Source organism: Ursus maritimus, unplaced genomic scaffold (genome assembly GCF_017311325.1).
Source record: "Ursus maritimus isolate PB19 unplaced genomic scaffold, ASM1731132v1 scaffold_29, whole genome shotgun sequence".
Classification (NCBI taxonomy): domain Eukaryota; kingdom Metazoa; phylum Chordata; class Mammalia; order Carnivora; family Ursidae; genus Ursus; species Ursus maritimus.
Window position 1 is genome coordinate 16,199,140 of NW_024425452.1, and position 22,943 is coordinate 16,222,082.

The 22,943-nt window shown below is 34.9% G+C and overlaps 1 protein-coding gene across 1 annotated transcript in view; it reads right to left on the reverse strand.

Moving 5' to 3' along the window:
* Positions 1–22,943, reverse strand: part of KHDRBS2 (KH RNA binding domain containing, signal transduction associated 2) — a 539,039-nt gene that overhangs the window by 23,378 nt on the left and 492,718 nt on the right. The window contains exon 7 of the mRNA XM_008691747.2: positions 18,099–18,181. Within this exon, the coding sequence (XP_008689969.2) occupies positions 18,099–18,181 (83 nt within the window). The remainder of the gene's footprint in view (positions 1–18,098; positions 18,182–22,943) is intronic.

Below are 22,943 nucleotides of genomic sequence, written 5' to 3' on the forward strand. Positions count from 1 at the left end.
GATTTTACAATTTTTACTGCCTATGGAGCCTTCAGTGTTTCCCAACAAAAGTTTCTATTGTGGTGATTCCGTTTCTTTTCCACTGCTTTATATTGGGTATTTTGTATGGGGAAGAAAGTTGAGAGCAGGAAAGATAATCTATTTATCATTTTATAGGTTATCAGACTTCAAAGAATCAAGACCTAATGTATAGGTCTGTATATTTCCCTGAGATTCTGGATTTTGAGCTGGTTGCAGTAATTGGAATTGAACTTGGATTTTCTCTCTTGGGTAGAAAGTAGGCATCTTTGTTTTAATGAGAAGAGGGGTATTCACTTACATTTGTATGACTAGAGGGTTGGACAGGGAAGACTTCTAGTTGTTCCCCTCCAAAATCCATTTGTCTTTTCTTCCATAAGAGAGACTGACCACCTCAGGACTACATTTACTAATCTCCCTTATATTTGAGGATGGGCAGGTACAGAATGATGTATAAAATTTTTTTAATGATCTGCATAAAAGTAAAGTCCTTTGTCCTCTACTTCTTTTCAACCTTTATGTAACTGGCTGGAAGTGTGAATGACTGGAGCCAGTGATGGTGTGGTGAACTAAATCTTTTTGTCTCTCCAAATTCATATGTTGAAATCTTAACCCGCCATGTGATGGTATTAGGAGGTGGGGCCTTTGGGAAGTAATTAGATCATGAGGGTGGAGCCCTTATGAATAAGATTAGTGCCCTTAAAAAGGGGACCCCAGAGAGCTCTCTTATTCTTTTACTACCACGTGAGGATACAAGAGAACAGAAGTCTGCAACTCAGAAGATGGTTCTCACCAAAACCCAACAATGCTGGTATCCTGACCTGGGACTTCCAGCCTCCAGGACTGTAGGAAATAAATTTCTGTTTTATAAGTCACCCCATGTATGGTATTCTGTTATAGCAGTCTAAACTAAGACAGATAGCATTCCACTAGCCTGGATCCCTAAATGGTGTCATGGTGCAGAGCCCACCTACTTGCCCATGTTTATTATATGTGAGGGAGATAAACTTTTCTCTTATTTGGGCCACTGAATTATGGATATCCTTACTAAGGAAGCCATAACCCATAATACAGTTGGCAATGAAAGCAACCCCTTAAAGATGAACAGACATCCAGTAAATATTTGTTCAATGAATAACTGATTGAACAAAATAATTCAAGAAAACATGATTGTGTTTGACCATGAATAATTTAGAGCATTCTGCTATAAATATCTTTATAAAACTTTGTATGTGCTCCAGAAGGGACGTCTAGCTATATTGACAGCAATGGGAGCAGTGAAAAATGAAACACTTTTATTTTCTCATATGAATGAAATTCACATTAAAAGTTTAAAAACCATGTAACTGACCAGTTCATCTGTGATTTTTACACTTTGTCATATTATTTTTCAATTTTAAAAACGTACATGATTTGGCTAGAGAAAGTAGACTCTAGTGTTGGCTCTATGCTTTTCATGCCAGTATTTCAGAAAGCTACTATTTCATTATGTTAGTTTCACTTATCTGTTGTTTAATAATGTTGAAATGTGAGTAAAAGTGGACAAATGAACTCAGTATAAACACAAACTGGTTATTTAATTTTCGGTTCACTGTTATCCCATCTTATATTTAGAAAATATAGCTATCAAGGTATCTAAACACATTGTGACAATTGTGGAAGTGTTAATTAAAATGACAATTATTGGTGATTTGGAACTTAATTACTCTGGTGGTTATAGCAGATGAAATTTTCCTAGGAACTGGCACATATATAAAATCAAGATATAACATGTTAGCTGCAATGACTCATTAAAGAATATCTAATTATTAGTAAAATTCTCCACAACATTTTGGCTTTTTGATATCAAGACTGTAGACACTAATAAATATTTGGGAAAAATAATATATAAATAAGTGGAGTAAAGAGGCAGGAAAATATCAGATTAATTTATTAATGGTCATTTGTAAAACTAGAAAAAAATCAGAGATGGAAAATTCTAGTTCTTTTTGGATAGGTAGAGGGGTAGTTTACCCTAAACAGACTGATAGCAGTTCATTGAGACAACTAATGAAATGGCAGTGAACACAATAGAAAAAATTAGGATGAAATGTGGATTCCAGGAAACCGAATAATATCGTCACCATAATCAAGCTGTTTTCCCAGCACCTGTGACATAACACTTAACTTCTCTAGTGTTTCACAATCTAGCGGTTGGTGTTCATGTTCATGTGGCAGGAGAAGCCACACGGATGGTGGAGCAGACTAGCTCAAGGAGTCACTGAGTCTAGCCAAGCTTGTAAAGGAAATATTTTGGACATTCAGTTGTTATAAAGAGATACTAGCCATAATATAAATGAGAACACTGTTCTCTAAGAAGTGTTCATATAATCAAACCAGTCAGACCAGTATAAGTGGGAAAAAAAAATAGAGGATGAAATTTTTTAAAAAATCCACACTTTGCTTAATTTTTGCATAATCTTTTGGTGGGATATAAAAATTACCGGAGATAATGAAACACTTTACGAATACACCACGGCTTGCTGTGGTCCTCCAAAGATTAACACTCCCACATCCATACGTTGCAGCTGCATTTAGCTTATGCTATGCTGTCTTTCATTTCAGCCTTTTTTTGATTCTTGAGTAACCTGAAGATTCGTGTCTATGAAGCTGGACAAATAGATGAGGATGTATTTTAACTAAAGCTTCATTCATTATTTTCTGAACTGAAGAAAAGTAAAAACTACAAAATAAGATTTTAGAAGAAGGGATAAAGGGACTTGATTAATGTATTGATATGAAGGATTTATTATTTATAATTACAAATTTTTTATTTTTTAGAGAGAGAGACCATGTGAGCAGGGTGGGGGAAGGGGTAGAGGAAGAGGGAGAGAACCTTAAGCAGGCTTCATACCCAGTGTGGAGCCAGACACAGTGCTCGCTCTCACAACCCTGAGATCATGACTAGAGTGTAAATCAAGAGTCGGACACTTACCTGACTGCGCCACCCAGGGGCCCCTCCCAACTATTTTTAGCACTTAAGTAAACACTCTTAAAATTTGCTCTCTTAAAGCATTTACACTGAAACCTTGTTATGTGGTGCATTTATGCTGTAGTTCCAGAAATAGTTGTCAAGTAAAGGTAAGTTTTCAGCCCAGCTCCCATCCTCAAATTGCAAATTGGTAGTTCTTTATTTTTATATCCACTTATATGGTGATCAGATCCTTCTGTTAAATTTCACAAAGTTCCAGAAAGTGCTACTTACAAAGCTGTAAACCTAGCATGTAGATTATGATTGCAACACACTATTACATTTTGGAAAGCAACCAAATATACTTGAATTTTGTTACTAAATTGTACAAATGAGTTGTGGTCTCTGAATCCGCTGCCGTGAGTAATACTACAGTAGATACAACTGAAGACTCATAATATTTACTGGGCTGCTGCCAATTAATTTCAAGGGTTTAGAAATGAAATACTCTGAATTATTATTAAAACAGATAAATATAAAACACAATTATGATATATCCAGTCATAAGGAAAAAGCATAGGAAAGAAAACATATACTATAACTGCTAATTATGAGTGAGTGAATCCACCTATGTAAAGTTTAAAATTCTTAATCTCATGCTTAGAGATTAAAATAACAAATACCAGTACCACTGGAATTAATAAGAGATTTAAATATGTAGAATGTATAGCTTAAATTACTTAAGCACCATTATGTGTTCATATCTTACACATTTCATTTTTCCTTCAAGAATTTTTCCATTTAGAAATTGGCCTTTATTCTGAGGATAATTGGAGAATTAAAACATATGAGCTAATCTTTCTGATACTAGAAATTAGTGCTTACATATATGATCATTTGCTTTTTGGGGAATTCACTATCATTGCATTCATCAGTAAATAAAAACTTGGTATAAAAAGAAACCATATGAAACAAACTCAACTGCATAACTTATCATTCCTAATACAGAAATAATCAAAACAAATTTTAAAGAAATGAAATTCTCTTTAAAAATGTGTGTGTGTGTATATATATATATATATATATATATATACCCAGAGGATGGGTATATACATATATATATATATGTATATACACACTTTTTTTTTTTAACTAGGCTCCACACTCAGCATGGAGCCCAACACAGGGCTTCAACTCATGACCCTGAGATTAAGACCTGAGCTGAGATAAAGAATCAGACACTTAACCAACTGAGCCACCCAGGTGACCCTAAAATATTTTTAAACTTTGAAATATGTTGATCATTGTGTGTGTGTGTGTGTGCTTAAAAATATTACATGAAATACATTCCTTTTTACGTGTACATGTTTCAACTAAAATACAAATACCCTTTTCCCTGCTCTGATATCAGCAGTTTTCAGAGTTCTAACAAGGGAAAAGATCGATGCTTTAGATACATATATATTTTTAAAGTATCTTTGGAATTCCATCAAGCTTGCATGAATAGTTTTAAAATATTTTTGAAATTCATTCATTCATTCATTCATTCATTCATTCATTCATTCATTCTGTTCAACCAATGGTGCTACACAAAAAGGCTTGTGTTATAGAGTGGCCATATTTGTGTATAAATAGAATACAGATTTGTGTCTTCCAAAATTAACTAGTAAACTAAATACATTAAACATAGATGGATGAATGGAGAGAGAGAGAGAGAGAGAGAACATAATAACCCTCTGCAGTTATCCTGGCCAATTTGTTTTGAGAAGTCAAAGATGTAAGTCTCTCACTCAAAGGTAGCTCATTATGAGTCAGAAAAAGCCCACAGTCCATTCCCTGATCCATTTGGAGGAATATCAGTATTCTAAAAATGATACACAGAATATAGAAAGAGAAGTATTTGAACTTAACATTGAGAGGTGCTATTTTCCATTTTCATTGAGTGTGTCATCTTGGACAAATCATTTAATCTCTCTGAACTCCAGTTTCTTCACCTTTAATATGGCAGTAATAATATTTACCTCAAGTATTAATGAGATAACCCTTGACAGCTCCATGATAAGTGTCCAGTACATAGCAGGTGCTCAGTAAATATTAATAACGGGTAATTGTCCAATCAATAAAGTCATAGACATAAACTCCTCTTTTTCATATTCATAAAGGTTGCAATACTGAAAGAGATTTCATCTTCTTGAAATACTCTGGAACATGAAATAACCATACATGCCCTCTTAAGTTTCAGCTGATGGTATTTAATGTTCACAGGATGAAATACAGGCTGATTATTCATGAGGGAAGTGACATATTTGTTCTGCTCATAGATTAATGATCAAGATAGATATCTATATAAGGCATCTAGTGTAGAATTATGATCAACTTTGCAATGATCTACTCTATAGAAAATGGGTGTTTTGAGAGTGCAATCTCATGTTCCAAATGAGAGAGAAATACATTTAGATATATTTTTGCTGGTCTGGATTCAACACTGCATGTACATATCTGAAAATGGTCTCCTTTTGTAGACACTCTTTATTTGTTTCCAATGTGGCTTGTATTTTTTTGCTTACTTTGACCCTTATTACATAAATGAAGGGTGAGCAATTTTATAACAAAAACATTAATCTTCTGTTTTATTGCATGGAATTATCATTAGAACATAGCAATTATTTTCTATAAATAAGACCTTCAACTGACTAATTAGGCTCAGTGATACATGACATTATTAAATGAACTGCTACATGCTTTTGGTACAAGAACACAGAAGCTATTGAACCCTGGTTTGAAATGGACATAGTTCCAACTGTATGCACATTATCTTTTTGGCTGAATCACAATTCATGAGTATCAGTAAGATTTCAGTACTGTAAACATCAGTATAATTTCTAATTATTTCAATACTCTAATCTAGTTGACTTTGAGACTGAATTCATTGGTGCAAGCTGCACTGTGGTTATGTGTTAATGGTGATTTATATTCTTCCCCACTCGAACATAAATGGAATCTTACCTCTATTGCATAATGTTCCAGAACCACTTTTTACTTATTAAAGGATTGTTTTCATGCAGCAGACTTTGGAAATTTAAATAAATAAAACAAAGTCTGGGGAAAGAATATACGAATTAATACCAGTGATTCTGTTTTGATAAGTTCTTTTCTTTATGTGAGGAAACAAAGCCACATTCTTTCAAAAGCTCAAAATACAACATAAATCAGGTGAGGCTGTGTCTCTGTATACCACCATTGTGGCATGCTATGAACTGAATTGTAATTGTGTATTTCCATGTTTCTCTAATCCTCAGACTGTGAATGCTAATTCCTTAGTATGGCCTACAAGCCCCTTTTCTATCTACATTCTAATGACCTACTCCGCCTTTCCCTATCACTCCCCTATTACCAAACCCTACACCCCGACATAATAGAATGTCTCCCAATTCATGAATCCTTACATGACCCTATGCCTCTTACCATGGCATCCTTCTATCTAGATGGAACTTCCTCTATTTCTTCACCTAAGAAGATATCCATTATCCTTTTGGGATCCAGCTCAATGGTTGGCTAAATTATTAAAGCATTGCCAGGTAAGGTGTTACCCCTTCCCACTTGCCTTCTGTAAGACCTTGTTGACATCTTCATGTAGAATGCTCTCATTATTCCAGAATGTTCTTTAAAATCTGTCTCTTCCTCTAGCATAACGGCTCTCAGTAGCTAGTGTGCCTAATGATCACAAGGATACTGTGCCAAAAATACAGATTCCTGAGCCCCCATTCTTCAGATTCTAAATCACCTGGCCGCAGCAAATGTCCCAAGATCTATAATTTCATTTGCAGGTGTTTCTTATGCAGAAGTCCAGGATCATATTTTGTAAAACAAACAAACAAACAAACAACAGTGACGACAAAAACACACCCAAAAACCTGTACTAATTGTGAATAAATCAACGTCCAGGCTCTGCCTTATTTGCTTTGAATATGTAGGTGCAGAATAGTGACATTCAATGAATGCTTGTTCAGTAAATGAATGAGGAGCTTTAAAATACTACCTAATTTCTTTGAGAATAATTTCTAAGCTGCCTGACAGTACAGCCAAGTAGATTTGTGGCTATGTTTACGACTGTTCTCAGAATTTTAATTAGTGGTCAATGTCAATTTAAAGGTTGCTACTGAGCTATGTCCTTGGTACTCTGTTTTTCTAAAAAAAATTTTTTTGAAAGAAATATAAGATTTTTAAAAATTTATTATTTTTTTATTTTAATGTTTTTTTATTATATTATGTTAGTCACCAAATGTAAGATATGCTAAGAAGTGTAACTACTATTCTGATTTTAAGAATTAGTATTCAAAAAAGTAGCTCCAAATCGACAATAGAAGGCTTAAACAACAAGGTGAAATGTCACAGAGATAAATGTACATTTCTGCATTTAGGTTAAAAAAATCAATTGCAAAGATGCAGGATGGTGTTAGAACTGGCTTGACAGAAGTTTATTTAGGAAGAACCTAGGTTTTCAGTTGAAAACAAATTCAATAAACCCCAATAATGTGACATGGCCACTTAATAGAACCACACGGTAAGGGTGTCTGGGTGGCTCAGTTGGTTAAGCATCTGCCTTCTGCTCAGGTCACAATCACAGGGTCCTGGGATGGAGCCCTGCATCGAGCTCCCTGCTCAGTGAGGAGTCTGCTTCTCCCTCTCCTCCCTATTCGTGCTCTCTCTCACTATGTTTCTCTCTCTCTCAAATAAATAAAATCTTCAAAATGAACAAACAAAGGAAACCACATGGTAGGATGATGTTGAAGTACTGTAAAGTAAGAAGCATTATTACACAAGATATAATAATGCTGCATCTTTGCACCAGTCAACTCTCATCTGATATAATGTGCCTCAGGATCATTGTGCTATACTTTACGATGGACACTTGGACAACTGGAGTGGTTTTATGAGAAAGCAACTAGAGTAATTAGTGAAATGGGAATCATGATGATCCAAGAACTATTGAGGAAAACCATGTCTATGTGGGCACTGATCCTGGACACTGGCTTGTTACTGGTACAGTAACGCTGCTTAACAATAAATCACAAAATATTAATATCATACAATATGAGACAATTCTTTAAGTCACATGTTTTTGTTAGGCTAGAGGTTTGCTAATCTAGGCTAGGATCACTGGGGGCTCTGTTACAAGCTTGGACAAAATGGGGGTTGGCCTTGAGGTTTAGACTGCCCATGTGTTCGTTACGGGCTAAGGGCACCACAGCTACCTAAATGAGCTCTTGTCATGGCAACAGCAAGAGAGCAAGCGGGAAACACAGAGTCCTCTGAATGTGTAGGCTTAAGACGTGCCGTGATTCTATTAGTCAAAGCAAGCTATGTGATAGTGAGGAGTGAGGAAAACAAACTGCTTTTTTTGTGAGATACTGAACAATAACACAGCAAAGGGTGCGAACGTGGGGGTGAGGATGAAGAATTGTAGCCAAGAATGCACTCTATCACATTCTGGATATTGATAGAGGGACATTATCTTCATAAAGAAAAGCTGATTTGTGGAACGAAACTAGATTTATTATGTGTAGCTTCACAAGCTGATTATTTTTTTAATGTTTTTTTATTACATTATATTAGTCACCATACAGTACATCCCTGGTTTCTGATGCAAGGTTCGATGATTCATTAGTTGCGTATAACACCCAGTGCACCATGCAATACGTGCCCTCCTTACTACCCATCACCAGCCTATCCCATTCCCCCACCCCCCTCCCCTCTGAAGCCCTCAGTTTGTTTCTCAGAGTCCAGAGTCTCCCATGCACAAGCTGATTATTGATCAATGTATATAAATGGAGATTATAGGGAAGAAGATATTACTTCAGCTTTAGAGTTTCCTAATAAGCTGAGGTGTTAAAAAACAAAATGAAGTGTTTGGGAAGCAATATGTTATTAGTACAAAGTGCCTAGTCTTTGGAACTAGACGGGAATCAGTTCAAACTTCGTCTAGTCCTGGGCAAAGTAAACATTCTAAACCTAGTTTCTTTATTTGTAATATGAAGATAAAACTGTCTGCCTCATATGATCATGTTATAAAGTATCTAATATAGGCCTCTGTATTATGGCTATTATTTTTATTAGAAACTTACTTCCTTTAGAAATGGTCACGTGTTCCCTGACTAGCCCTTCAGACTCATCTCTTGCTTCTTTCACACATCTTCTATAATTCAGTCTTACTGAATATTATATAATACAAACCCACAGTTATTTATACTTGAATTCTAAATCCAAAAACTCTGAAACCAAAAATTTTTTTTCTTAAATTGGTTGTTTGAGATCATTAGGCAACAAAATTCTGACCTAAAGTGATAAACTATTTATAGCTATTTATGTCCTGCCTACTATAGTTAGTCATTTATTTCAGTGCAATAATATTAATATATATTTTTGGCCCAGATGCAATATATAACATATGCATTGTACTGCCCTTATAAAACATAAGCAATTCTGAATATGAAACATCTGGTCCACAGTATTGTAACGATGGAATTGTGATCCTGTACTTAAATGTGTCATAGAGGTCACTATTCTCCTTCTAGCACCTAGAAGATAGCAGGCCCTTAATAAATAATAATCTTAATGAAACAGTAAAATAGGATGCTGAGGTTGTTATAAAGGGAAATCTAATTATGGAGAATTACTGATATCTCTATCTTATTTTGGCTCTATTCCATATGCATTTGAGGTAGATTCTGTTCCCTTTTCTGAGGTACTCCCAGGAGCTAAAGTGTCATGCTTTGGGTTTTTTGGGTTTTTTTCCCACTCTACAATTTAAAGATTACAAAGTCCATATTTTCCATCTTGACCAGAGGTGTTTCAAGAAAAATATGCCCCTTCTCTCATTTCCAGTGTTCAGCTGCAAAAAGGAAGGCCTGGAGATTTTTTTTTAAGTGCAAACTGATTTAGAAACAGAAGAAAGCAATGGAAGCACAGACAGATTATTCAGAAAAAGGATGGAATAGCAATGAATAGAGAGAACTTGCTGAGCTCAAATGAGCAAATCTGGTTGATGCAAAAAAAAAAAAAAAAGGTGACATAATTTTCACCAAAGACAAATTCGGCTTTACCAACTTGTAGATATGATGAGAAGCTCAAACACTATCCAAAAAGCATTCTTTTCTTATACTGGAGTGCCACATCCAGGCCTTCCTGTCTCTTTCCTATCATTTCAGCTAAGTGTCCTACCACTCGTAAGTATCTTATAATTGGACTCACCTGAAGAACATGTGGTTCTTTAGTAATGAATTTTATATTCTCATTTCTTTATCTTCGTACATATCTTTGCCTGGCTAAATTTTATTTCCCAGTTAAATCACAGCTGGCATCAGCTCTTAAGAAAGCTCCTGGTACTTTCTCATAACCCTCCACTTGATGGCCTCCTTTGTTCTCGCATAACTTCTGGCACATCCTTCTAGCACAGTGCTCATCACTTGTTCTGTGTTTATTTGCATGTCTGTCTTCTCCTCTAATTGTCTCCAAACAGTCCACTCCTGGATTTTAGGACATCCTTCACAGACCATAGAGTACCCTCAAATAATTATTTGAAGGACTCCTTAATTCCATGTCCTTGGAAGCATTTTCTGGATACCGACTTCGTCTCTATCTTGCTTAGGTGTAGAACAGAATTTAGAAAACAGTGACTATGGCTACCTACAGATATATTTGGTTTAATCTCTAGAGTGTTTAACTTTCAAAAATTAGTTGCCAACATCTAAAAATCAGGGTACTGCACTGAAAAACTGATGTGGCAAGTTAATATGTTCCAAAAACATTCACAGTACAATTTTCCATCCTTGAACCATGCTGGTTCCCCAGTGAGGGGTGAGGGCTAATACCCTTCTCTTGGATTTGGCTGGACTTGTAACTTGCTTATACCTAACAGACTGAGGCTGAGCGGTGAAAGGCAATGAAGCTTCTGTTTTGTTCTTTGGGGTACTCATATCTGGTGCTCCCAGCTGCCATGCTGTGAGGAAGCCTAAGCAACATGGAGTACTACGTGTGCTTTCCAAGCAGAAGCCCCAGTTTAGGTATCAGCTGACTTCCAGCATCAACTGCCAGATAGGTGAGAGAAGAATCTCCAGATGATTCCACGCCTCAGCCGTTGAGTTATCCTTAACTTTTGAGCCCTCTTGCTAAGGCTCCAGACATATGGGAGAAGAAACAAGCCACCCCTGTTGTGCTTTGTTAGAATTCCTGATACACAAAATCCTCAAGTATAAGAGAGCAGCATAAAGATGGTTATTTTATGCCACTTAGTTTTGGGATGGTTTGTTATGCAGCAATAACAACTGGAAAGCAGGTTTTCTTCGAGGAAAAAAAGATTCAGCTTCCCTGGGCCCTTTACTCTACATGAACAATATGGCCACGGTATCCTAAACACTGCTTTCAACAAAGCACACAGTTTCCAGTTTGCCACAGTCTCCACCACTCCTTATTGTTACACCTTGACAATTAGACACACTCGTGAACATTTATGGCCCCTAAATATGTCTATAACTATCTGTTACATAAGTTTTTTCTTTTGGTGGAGCCAAGTATCTTTAACGACCTTAGGCTCTTTAAGTGGCCTTAATACTAGGCTTTTTGCAACACATTGGGCTCTTCAAATCTAAGATGATCTAATAGTTTCCATTTCTGAAGCTTTGATTTTATATGGTTTGTCCAGTACTTTCCTGTTTCCTTTTGAGGGGTGTCTCCAGTTCTAAAGTAATCTGCTGAGAAGAAATGACGGATATACTGACATATCTTGATCTTGATAAATGATTATACAGGTTTCAGTTACTAACTGGGACACTTCCTTAAGTTTTCTTGGAAGATTTTCATTCAAATGACTAGGGAAAATGGTTTTTCTAGCTTATAAAAGGTATAATATTTATTGCATATTTTTAAATATGAATTGACTACTTAGGCAAGTAGTTTAGTTATCAGAATTAACCCTCAGGAATAAAAAATCAACAAATACAATAAATATATAATGGATAATTTGAGAAAACACATTGTTCCTTTCCTAAAACCAATAGCAAGTATCCTAGATGCCTAAGATAAGTATTCCAGATGACGACAAAAAAAAAAAAAAAAAAGTAGGTATCAAGAGCTGGGATCTCGCTTTGTTGAAGGTAAATCCAGACAATACCCAATCCACTGTTCATGCATACAGAGGTCTGTGGATGGCATGAAAAATACAACTAACTTGTAGAATAACAGTGGGAAAATATCTCAAATCCAATAACCTGTAAATTCAATCTCATCGTTGACTATAGTTTGAAACATAAGAGAATTGAATTACAAAATGAGGGTGAGGTATTTTACAGTGAATAGTACCACTTAAATGAATAGGATAAGCTGTTATATACTTAATATGATATCTTTTATTAAATTACTGGATAACTGCAGTGACTTATACTCAAGTTTTCATTAGAAGGGTTTCTGTAGACTCTCAGTACCAAATTCAAGGGCTTGCATTACATTTATAGCCCCAAAACAATAGTTAATAGGTAAATTGCATTTTTTTCTTGCTTGAATTCGTCCCTTGGTCAGAGCCTTTCAAAAAGCATGCAAATAACTTACTACATTCTTATTAAATTAAATGCATATTCTCTGTGGCTTGTTCAGATATTAACAGAAATCTGTTGACTCAATGAATTGATTTAGATTTTTAGACACTATTTGTTAGTTTTTAAGTCTAAGGCTCTGGAGTTATCAGATGTGATTCTGAATCCAACATTTACTACTTGAATGAACCTGGGAAAATCACTTGACATTTTTAAGCGTCAGTTTTTTTCTGCCTCAAATGTTACTGCAAGGATTGAATGAGACAAAGTGGCCTAAACAATTAGCCCAACAGCTAGCACAAAACTAGTGTTAGTTATTAATAGGAAATATTAGTTCTAAGTAGCTTCTGAACAACAGACCAGTGGTTCCCATTGTGTGGGCTCTGACCCTTGAGGAGCTAAGAAGTTGTGCAAGGGAGTTCAAGAACCCATTTTTTCACCAAATGTGTATTTGTATGTTCACTGTGTATTCTGACTTTTCTTTTTTAGTTCATAGCTGCTTTCTCATTAATAAAATACAAATTCATTTAAAGGCATTACTGTTTCCATGACAATTCATTATTTATATCTTCAAGCACCTGACACTAATATATACAATTACTAGTTGTTGGGGGTCTGATATAATTTTTGGATGTTGTGCTGCGTCTCTTCCATTTGCCTTCCCACTTCCAGTCTTCCCTCCAGCCTGTTCTGGGGATGACTAACAACAATGTCATCTACTAGGTTTCTTGTCCTCTGCCTCCAAATGGGTTAAGCCAATGGGAGCAAAGGTGGGAAACCGGAAGGAGGGAGGTGAATGAGGTCAGGGCATTAACTCCCTGAACTTTCTCTTTGTGAGATGGCCATGGCTCCCATTCTGAATCAAAAGTCTCAGCTCTTATCAGGAGGCCACTCCAAACCACTTTCTCTATCTCCTTTCAATCCTAATTTTGGTGACAAACATCTTGCCCCAGGGATCCTAGTGCCAGGGCATTGCACAAGGGTGTGGTTTCCCTGTACTTTGTCACTGAAAATAGTTCCCATATTAAATTCTCCTCAAATTATCCTAATGTAAGAGTGTCACTTTTTTCCTTATGGTGTAGACCGTGGCTGTTACAGATACTCAAAAAGTGACTTTCATTCTAGAAAATTTTGGGAACTTACATACCAAAAAGAGTTGTGTATTCTCTCTCCTAGTTCATCTCTTTGTAATTTACAGATTATTTTCCTAGTGAATTCATCACCTGATTCATGATTTCAGGAAAGCAAAGTCTTCCATTCTGATATTTTGCCTACTATACCAACCTGCAGTTAAAATTCGACACTGAAAAATTATAGTTTCTTAACATTTCACATCCAAATTAAATTGTCATTAGAATCAATGATCAAAATTGGTCTTTTGATTTTCATTTGCAATATCACTAGTTCAATCTAGGTATATGTCAGTAACTTTTTTTCTACATCTATGGCTTTGGTTTGGTATAGATTCCTGCTGAAAATTTAGGCATTGGAAAAAGTCAATTCGTTGGTAAAACCTTGTGAATCTACATAATTTCAGAAGATTGATCTCTGAAAATGTTAATGACTTTGAGGAGTACATAAAAAATGGGGTGTCAGAACATGGACAGAATTTAATATTTAGTCCAATTAAAGTTGTTAATCACAGGATGTAACTTTGTCTTAAGCCAAAGACTTCAAATAATTGAGCTCCCCTGGAAACTGCAATACTGGTCCTGAAATTTGAACCTTGCATAATAAACTCATCAATCCATTTTTTTAAACTTTTTATCCTCATTGACACAGAGCAAGAGAAAAAGATGGTCCGAGACCCCTCATATCATTATCGTCTTTACCAGTCCTTAAAAATGTCATTATGTTGAGCTGCCTCCTAAGGAATCTTTAGAGAAAGTCCCTCTTCTGGTCCATTTCAAAATTTCCAGAACTAACAACACCTTACAAGACAACTGGGGATTAATTAAAGTTGTTATAGCTTCTGAACTCCAGGTGAACCTTTTTAGGGTTGTTACCTTGTGAACTTCCCTCAAACTCTTATTGAAGATGATAAAATTATTCCATTTAGGTACCTGCCAGATTCTACTTTATAATTTCCACAAATTCTGTCTTCACTTGTGCTGACTAACTAATCATTTAAAGACCATTTTCTCTAAAGATTTTTATTTTTTATATCAGTTCTCCTAAGTCACACATAATTTACCGTTTTACCTTCAGCTTCTAAATTGGGATTTCTTCTGATTTTGACCATGACAGTGCCAAAATAATACTCAGATTGTTTGTAAATGATGGAGATGTTTTATGCTCATGTATTTCTCTTTATTCCACTTTAGAAACTTTCTCCATTTTCCTCCATAAATCTAAATCATACTTTTAAAAGCCCAATTAAAGAGCCATTACTTGAAAAAAAAAAAAACAGTTCTAGACTGATTCTTATAAAAAATGAACTTTCTCTCACTTCTAATTGTCAAGGGCAAATATTAAAATATACTTAAAATTTTTTTTAAATAAGTATAATAAGTATTGTCACTATATGGTGAGTACACTCTCTGACACATATAATCATTTAATAAGTGCTTATTTAACCAAAATGTTAATATTACCTTCTGCTGGCATAGTTGGATCAGTAGAAATAATCTAAATATAAGAATTTAATACATATGTCATGAGTTTTCTCAGTGCTTATCTATTTCTATTACAAATTGGTAGTATGTTTAAAAATTCTTCCTCATAGAGTTTTCCGAAATAATATTGTTAATTTCATTCATTCATTGATGCAATCATTTATCTTTTGTTCATTTATTCAACAAATCTTTCCTGAGAACCTCTAATGTGCAGAAACTCTATGAGTATTGAGGTCATGCTTTGACCAAAATAGATATTTTATAATTATTGCAATAGAGAATATTAGTATCATTTTTTTAAAGAATATTAGTATCATTTTAATTAATTTCATGACCTGATTTCTTTATCTATTCTGGTTTAGCGCTAAGATATCTCAGAAACACATAAATACTCTGTCAATAAATATAATATGTAGAATTCTGCATATTGTATTCTCCTTGATGGAAGAGGCTCTTATTTTTATATTCACAGTGTAGATACACATTAGGTCTGACATTCATGTATTCAACAATCATCTATTCAGTACATACCCTATAAAAGACTCAATACTAGATACTGTGAGGGACATGAGAGTATGAGACAGGGATTCCAGGAAAGTAGTGAGAGTGATAAGTAATATGTACACAATTGATCCCGCTGTAGGACAGAGAGGGGAAGAGCCATAGAAAAGTAAAGATATGGTGCTTATGAAATTGAGAGCAAAAACAGATTATTCCCAAATAAAGGATTAAGGAAAAACTTTTTGGAAGAGTTAACTTCGAGCTGGGCCTAGTAGGATGGGATGAATTTAGCCATAGAAAATGGAATAGATAGGAAAGGAGAAAGAGAAGGTAGCAGAAGTGCATAGAAAGTATCTTTTTATATATAAATTATGCTTCATTAAACAAGACAAATTTTTTCTGAGATTATTCTATTTATGCATAATTATGTTCAATTCTAATATTCACTTTTGAAATATTAAAAAATAAACTATCCTAATCTCCCATTTTTTCTTCTTCCTTGTCTCTTAAAGTCAGTTAAGCCCATTAAAGTCTTACTAGAAGAAAGATGCAGAAAGTCCCTCACTTTCAGAAAATTTTTCCAAAATTTCTATCAGTTGAATATAGCTCTATAGAGCTAAATCCAAGAAATTGTTTTACTCTATTTTAGTTGTGTTTTTAGTGTGTGGTAATTGTTTTTTCTACCAAATAGTTTCTGAAACAAGCTATAGTACTTTATTATCACCATTTTTATGCACTAATAAACAATAATGAACTTACAATTTGATTGAAAATATTAGCAGATGCTTTAAATATGTAGCCAGTTTACATACAATACTCTATTCAGTGTCTGTGACATGATGCAAAACTTTCCCCCATCCTAAATAATTGTGCTGCTTCAATATGTAACTGAGACTGTTAATATATCACCCACAGTATAAACTCTTAGCTCATGATGGCTTTTCTGTTTAACATACTAAAATCAACCAGTTATTCAAAGGTGAAGATGGTCATTTTTCTAATGATATGTTATGCTTAGCCTTAAAGGTATCAGTTCACACTCATCTTTTTCCTAATTGCCTCCTAACCCTTCACTCCTTTCACTAGGCTCTCCTGGCCATTCAAAATGCACACTTATGTGCTACATGTAGATTTCCTCCACTCCATAATGACCTTAAAGTTGTTTCTTTCTTTGTCACCTCCCCTCCTCCAGATATTACTTAATGAAGCATCCAGATTTCTTTGGGTCCCAAAAAGTTGGTCAATAAATGGTCAAAGCTGTAATGATTTTGTGACAATTGGCTCTGTTGGTTTCTGTCAATCACATATACGGGAGAATCACTTAACTATCATACAGACTCCTCCTACTTTCCCATGAAAATTGTAACTTTTTTTTCAGAAAAAAATATTTGGGAGATCGATTTTCCTAAGAATGCATTTGTTTAATGACAATTTTATTCGTAATTGCAAAAAAAAAAAAAAAACACCCAGAAACAACCTATTTGTCCTTCAACTGGAGAATGAAGTAACTATGGTACATCCTTACAATGAAACACTACATAGTAATAAAAAGGAAGAAAACATTGATACACATAACAACATGAATGAATAAATATCAAATACATCATGATTGTAAAGAAACCAGACTCAAAAGACTACATATCGTATCACTTCTTCTTATATGACATTCTAGAAAAGTCAAAATTTTAATGGCAGAAGACTGATTGTGGTTTCCAAGGTCTGGGAAGGAGAAAAATTGTCTATATAGGGCCATAAGGAAACATTTCGGATTGACTAAATTGCACTATAACTTAATTTTGATGGTGGTCACATGATAGTTTGCATTTGTCAAACTCATACAAACTCTGTACCTTAAACGGGCAAAATGTACTATACGTAAGTACTACCTCAAAAAATTTGACTTTAAGAAAGTAAAAATTCATTGATATCTCAAAATGTGATCTAAAAAATATAGTCAATGATCATTTAGAGATCCATCAAGAAAGGAAAGGAATTATTCATTCCATAGGATGTTCTACAAATTTTCCTTTTCAGAAGGAGCACTAATAACATTCATATATCTTTTGTTTTACAAATAAAAATTCCATTTTAGGGGAAAAAGCTTCATTGAACAAGTGCCTTGTGTTTCATTGTTGTGTTAATTATGAATTTACTAAAATAATCTCCAGAAGTAACAGTATTTTGTTAAATACACACTTACTTAATGAGTTCATTGTTTATGATAATCATCTAGTCTTAAAATAACACTGCTGTTATTAACAATTGCAAGATTATTCTGTTACCTCTCAGTCTAGTAAACAACTTAATAATTCAGAAAGACAATGGAGAAACTCTCACATAATAGAACTGGAAGTCAGATACAAGAGAAAAAAATAGCAAGATTAGAAATAATCCTGAGAAGGATGCTTGAGACAGCAAATGCCTTACCTTTGCGTTTGGGTGGCATAGCTGTTATCATAAGTCTCATAGGTCTGGTCATCATATTCACCCCCGTAGCCATCATCATACCCCTGAGGCAGAAAATGGTAGAAAGACCTATTAGCAATCAATTTGATTAACTTAGATCTGGTTTGGCTTAATGAGATTTTATATGATGTGACCGTAAGTTAGTTTTTATGTTTGGTTAGTTACTCTGCATCAGATTTTACTAGACTAATAATTCCTTCATAACCTTGACTAATATTTCATGGGCCAGATATTAATGTTTAATAATTAAACTCAGCATGTCATTAAAGTAGCAATAGCTACTCTAGAATTTATCTAGAATTTTGATCAATACTAATGAAGACTATGTAAGAAGTTAAAAATAAAATTTCTTTTGAAAATATTATGGTTAGATAGTGTGCTAACATCATGGTGGTGGTACCATATTGGTTACAGCCCCACTGGGTTTTTTTTTTTCTTTCCCCTGATAATAATCATAATTATGATTGAAACTACAAAATTTAGGATCCTTAAATTGTGGTCAACTTTCAGTAAAAAAGATATAGTCATTGCAAAACAAACAAAAGAGGAAGGAGAAAGAAGAGAAAGGGAAAGAAGAAAGAAAAGGAGGGCAGGAAGGAAGGTAAGGTGAGAAGGGAGGGAAGGAAAGGACGGAGGGAAGGATTGGGGGAGGATAGGAGGCAGGAAGAAAGGGAAGAGAAAAAAAGACAGAAACCACATAAAGAGCCTTTATTTTGTTGTGCATTCTACAGTTTTTAAATCTCATAAATAAGATGATGCTGGTGGTGAGTTTGATTACCTAACTAAATTAACACTACCAAAGCTAATGCAGATTTGTCATTGCAGACTTGTGAAAGCAAGCTAGCAGTTGTACAATCCAGTTATCAATCCCTGTGTGAGAAATTTACCTTTATTTCCCTTCGTGGTCAGTGACTGTACTCTAAACCCTAGCCATCCACCTCAACTACTCCATACTTCTGAAAAACCTTTAGTTTTTCTGTCTCTGGGCCTTTGCTGGTGCGTCTCTTTCTCTTAAATGAATTTCCATCCCATCCCACCAATTCATAATTTCATTTCAGTCTGGAGGCTTATAGATCTCTCTATTGTGTTAAAAAATTTGAACAAAAAAATACGCAGATATGAAAGTTTCCACATCAGTCTTGACTAAGATCTTTGAGCCCATTTAATCTGAAAACTAATATTTTTCATCAACCTAAGAATGTTTTTATTTTTTTATTTTATTTTATTTTATTCTAAAGATTTTATTTATTTATTTGACAGAGAGAGAGACAGCCGCGAGAGAGGGAACACAAGCAAGGGGAGTGGGAGAGGGAGAAGCAGGCTCCCAGCAGAGGAGCCTGATGTGGGGCTCAATCCCAGAACCCTAGGATCACGCCCTGAGCCAAAGGCAGATGCTTAATGACTGAGCCACCCAGGAACCCCCCCAAGAACGTTTTTAAAATATTATTTATGACTTCTCCACCTGGTTTACTATTTATATAATGCTATTTTTTATATATGAGGTTTACTGAGTCTAACTTCAATTTCTTCTGTTCTTCCACTTATGGTTTTCACTTCATCATATTTTTGCTCTGCACTATGGGATTGTTTCTCCATTTGATCTTTGACTATTCTAATTTAATTCCTATGGAATTAAAAAATTAATGGAATTAAAAAATTAAATATTCTAAAGTTAATTTTAACATAGTTAGATTATAGATTATTTTAAAATAGTACCAAAGGATTTATGCACAAAAAACAGCACTTCCTTTCCCTGTCACTCTCTAACCCTCAGTGCTCTCTAAGCCTTTTCATCTATTATTCCAGTATTAATTTTTGTGTTATTAAGTAATATGGTTAAATTAATGTTGCTGATTTATGAATTTTGATTATTTTTTATTGACTAGCCATTCAGGTTATTAAGGATTTAGTTTTGTAATAGACTCTTCCCTACATTTTTCCCTACACCTTAATATAGTTTCATCATTACTTTGTTAAATAGTCAATATCTACACTATCATTCAATAATAAATATTATTCACTAAGGATCCAAATAGATTAATACAATTCTTTTTTTATTCTCATATACTTTTTGTTTCTCCTAAAGTTAATAATTGCTCATTCACTTTATTATTTTCTTGGTTTCCTATATATTTTGAATTATTTGTTTGTAACTATCCCCCTGTGTTGGGCTCCATGCTGGGCGTGGAGCCTACTTAGGATTCTCTCTCTCTCTCCCTTCCCCGTTCTCCCTCCACTCATGTACTCTGCCTCTTAAAAAAGTATAGTTAACATACAGTGTAATATTAGTTTCAGGTGTACAATACAGTGAATCAACACTTTCATACAACACCCAGTGCTCATCACAGCAAGTGCACTCCTTAATCCCCATCACCTGTTTTACCCCCCCGCCCCCCCCCCACCTGCTGCTCTGGTAGCTATCACTTTGTTCTCTATAGTTAGCACTATGTTTCTTAGTTTGCCTCCCTCCTTTTTTTTTCCCCTTTGCTTATTTATTTTGTTTCTTAAATTCCACATGAGCGAAATCATATGGTATTTGTCTTTCTCTGACTTATTTCATTTAGCATAATACTTTCTAGCTCTATCCATGTCATTGCAAGTGGCAGGATTTCATTCATTTTTATGGCTGAGTAATATTCCATCACACACACACTCACACACACACACACACACACACACCCCACCTCTATCTGTTCATCAGTCAGTGGGTACTTGGCTGTTTCCACAATTTGGCTAGTGTAGATAATGCTGCCATAAACATCGGGGTGCATGTATCCCTTAAAATCAGTATTTTTGTATTCTTTGGGTAAATACTTGGTAGTGCAATTGCTGGGTCATAGGGTAGTTCTATTTTTAACTTTTTGAGGAACCTCCATACTGTTCTCCAGAGTGGCTGCCCCAGTTTGTAGTCTCACCAACAGTGCAACAGAAAGAGGGTTCCCCTTTCTCTACATCCTCATCAATACCTGTTGTTTCTTGTGTTGTGAATTTTAGCCATTCTGACAGGCATAAGGTGATATCTCTTTGGGTTTTGATTTGCACTTCCCTGATGATGAGTGATGTTGAGTATTTTTTTATGTGTCTGTTAGCCATCTGGATGTCTTCTTTGGAAAAATGTCTGTTCATGTCTTCTGTCCATTTTTAAACTGGATTATTTGGTGTTGAGGTGTTGAGCTTTTTAAATTCTTTATATATTTTGGATACTAACCCTTTATTGAATCTGAAATTTGCAAATATCTTCTCCTATTCTGTAGGTTGCCTTTTAGTTTTGTTGGGTGTTTCCTTCACTGTGCAGAAGCTTTTTACTTTGATGTAGTCCCAATAGATTATTTTTGCTTTTGTTGCTACGGCCAATGTCAAAGAGGTTACTGCCTGTGTTCTCCTCTAGGATTTTAACTAAATTTCCTAATGTCTCACATTTAGGTCTTTCATCCATTTTGAATTTATGTTTGTGTATGGTGTAAAAAAGTGGTTCGGTTTCATTCTTTTACACGTTGCTGTCCAGTTTTCCCAACACCATTTGTTGAAGAGACCATCTTTTTCCCATTGGATATCCTTTCCCGCTCTGTCAAAGATTAATTGACCATATGGTTGTGGGTTAATTTCTCGGCTTTTATTCTGTTGTCTGGATCTCTGTGTCTTTGTCTATTTTTGTGTCAGTGCCATACTGTTTTGATCACTACAGGCTTGTAATATAACTTGAAGTCCAGAATTGTGATGCCTCCAGCCTTGCTTTTCTTTTTCAAGATTGCTTTGGCTATTTGGGGTCTTTTATGGTTCCATAACATTTTAGGATTGTTTGTTCTAGCACTGTGAAAAATGCTATAAAGTTGCAGGATGGAAGATCAATGTACAGAAATCTATTGCATTTCTATACACCAATAATGAAGCAGCAGAAAGAGAAATTAAGGAATCAATCCCATGTACAATTACACCAAAAACAATAAGATACCTATGAATAAACCTAACCAAAGAGGTAAAAGACCTGTATTCTGAAAAGTATAAAACACTGATGAAAGAAATTGAAGATGACACAAAGAAATGGAAAGATGTTCCATGCTTATGGATTAAAAGAACAAATGGTGTTAATGTCTATATTACCCAAAGCAATCTACACATTTAATGAAATACCTATCTAAGTCCTCCAGCCTTTTATTGCTTTCCATAACTCTGCCTTTTTGGGTAATCTAGACCCAATTGTGTCATAGACTGTCCCACATTCTGAATTTGTTTTGATTATTCTCATAATTACATTTTGCTTCAATATTTTTGAAAGAATACTGCATCTGTGATATTGCGTTGAACATTTATCTGGTTGCAGATTTTTAAATTCTAATCCCACACTGGATTGATTAGCTGAGTGTAGAAGTTTAGGCTGAAAAATGATTTTCAATCAGAATTTTTGAGAGCTTTGATTCAGTGTTTTCATCACTACATATTGGTGCTGAGAATTCCTGCTACTTGTACGTGACCTAGTTTTATTTTCATTTCACTTTTTTTCTTTCCTTTCCGGATGCTTTTACAAATTTTACCTTTGGTGTTCTGAAATTTTATGATGCTGTGCCTCTGTGTGTGTGTGTGTGTGTGTGTGTGTCTTTTCATTCAGTATGCTGGGTACTCAGGGAGCTCTTTCAATTGTGGGAACTTGTGTTCTCCAGTTCTGGCAAATGTCATTGCATTTCTCTTCTCTCTTTCTAGTACTCTTACTAGTGATATATTGGATCTTTTGCATTGCTGCATTGATTTTATCTTTGTGTCTTATGTGATATCTCTTATTCTTTTTGTTTTACTTAATGGGAGAATTCT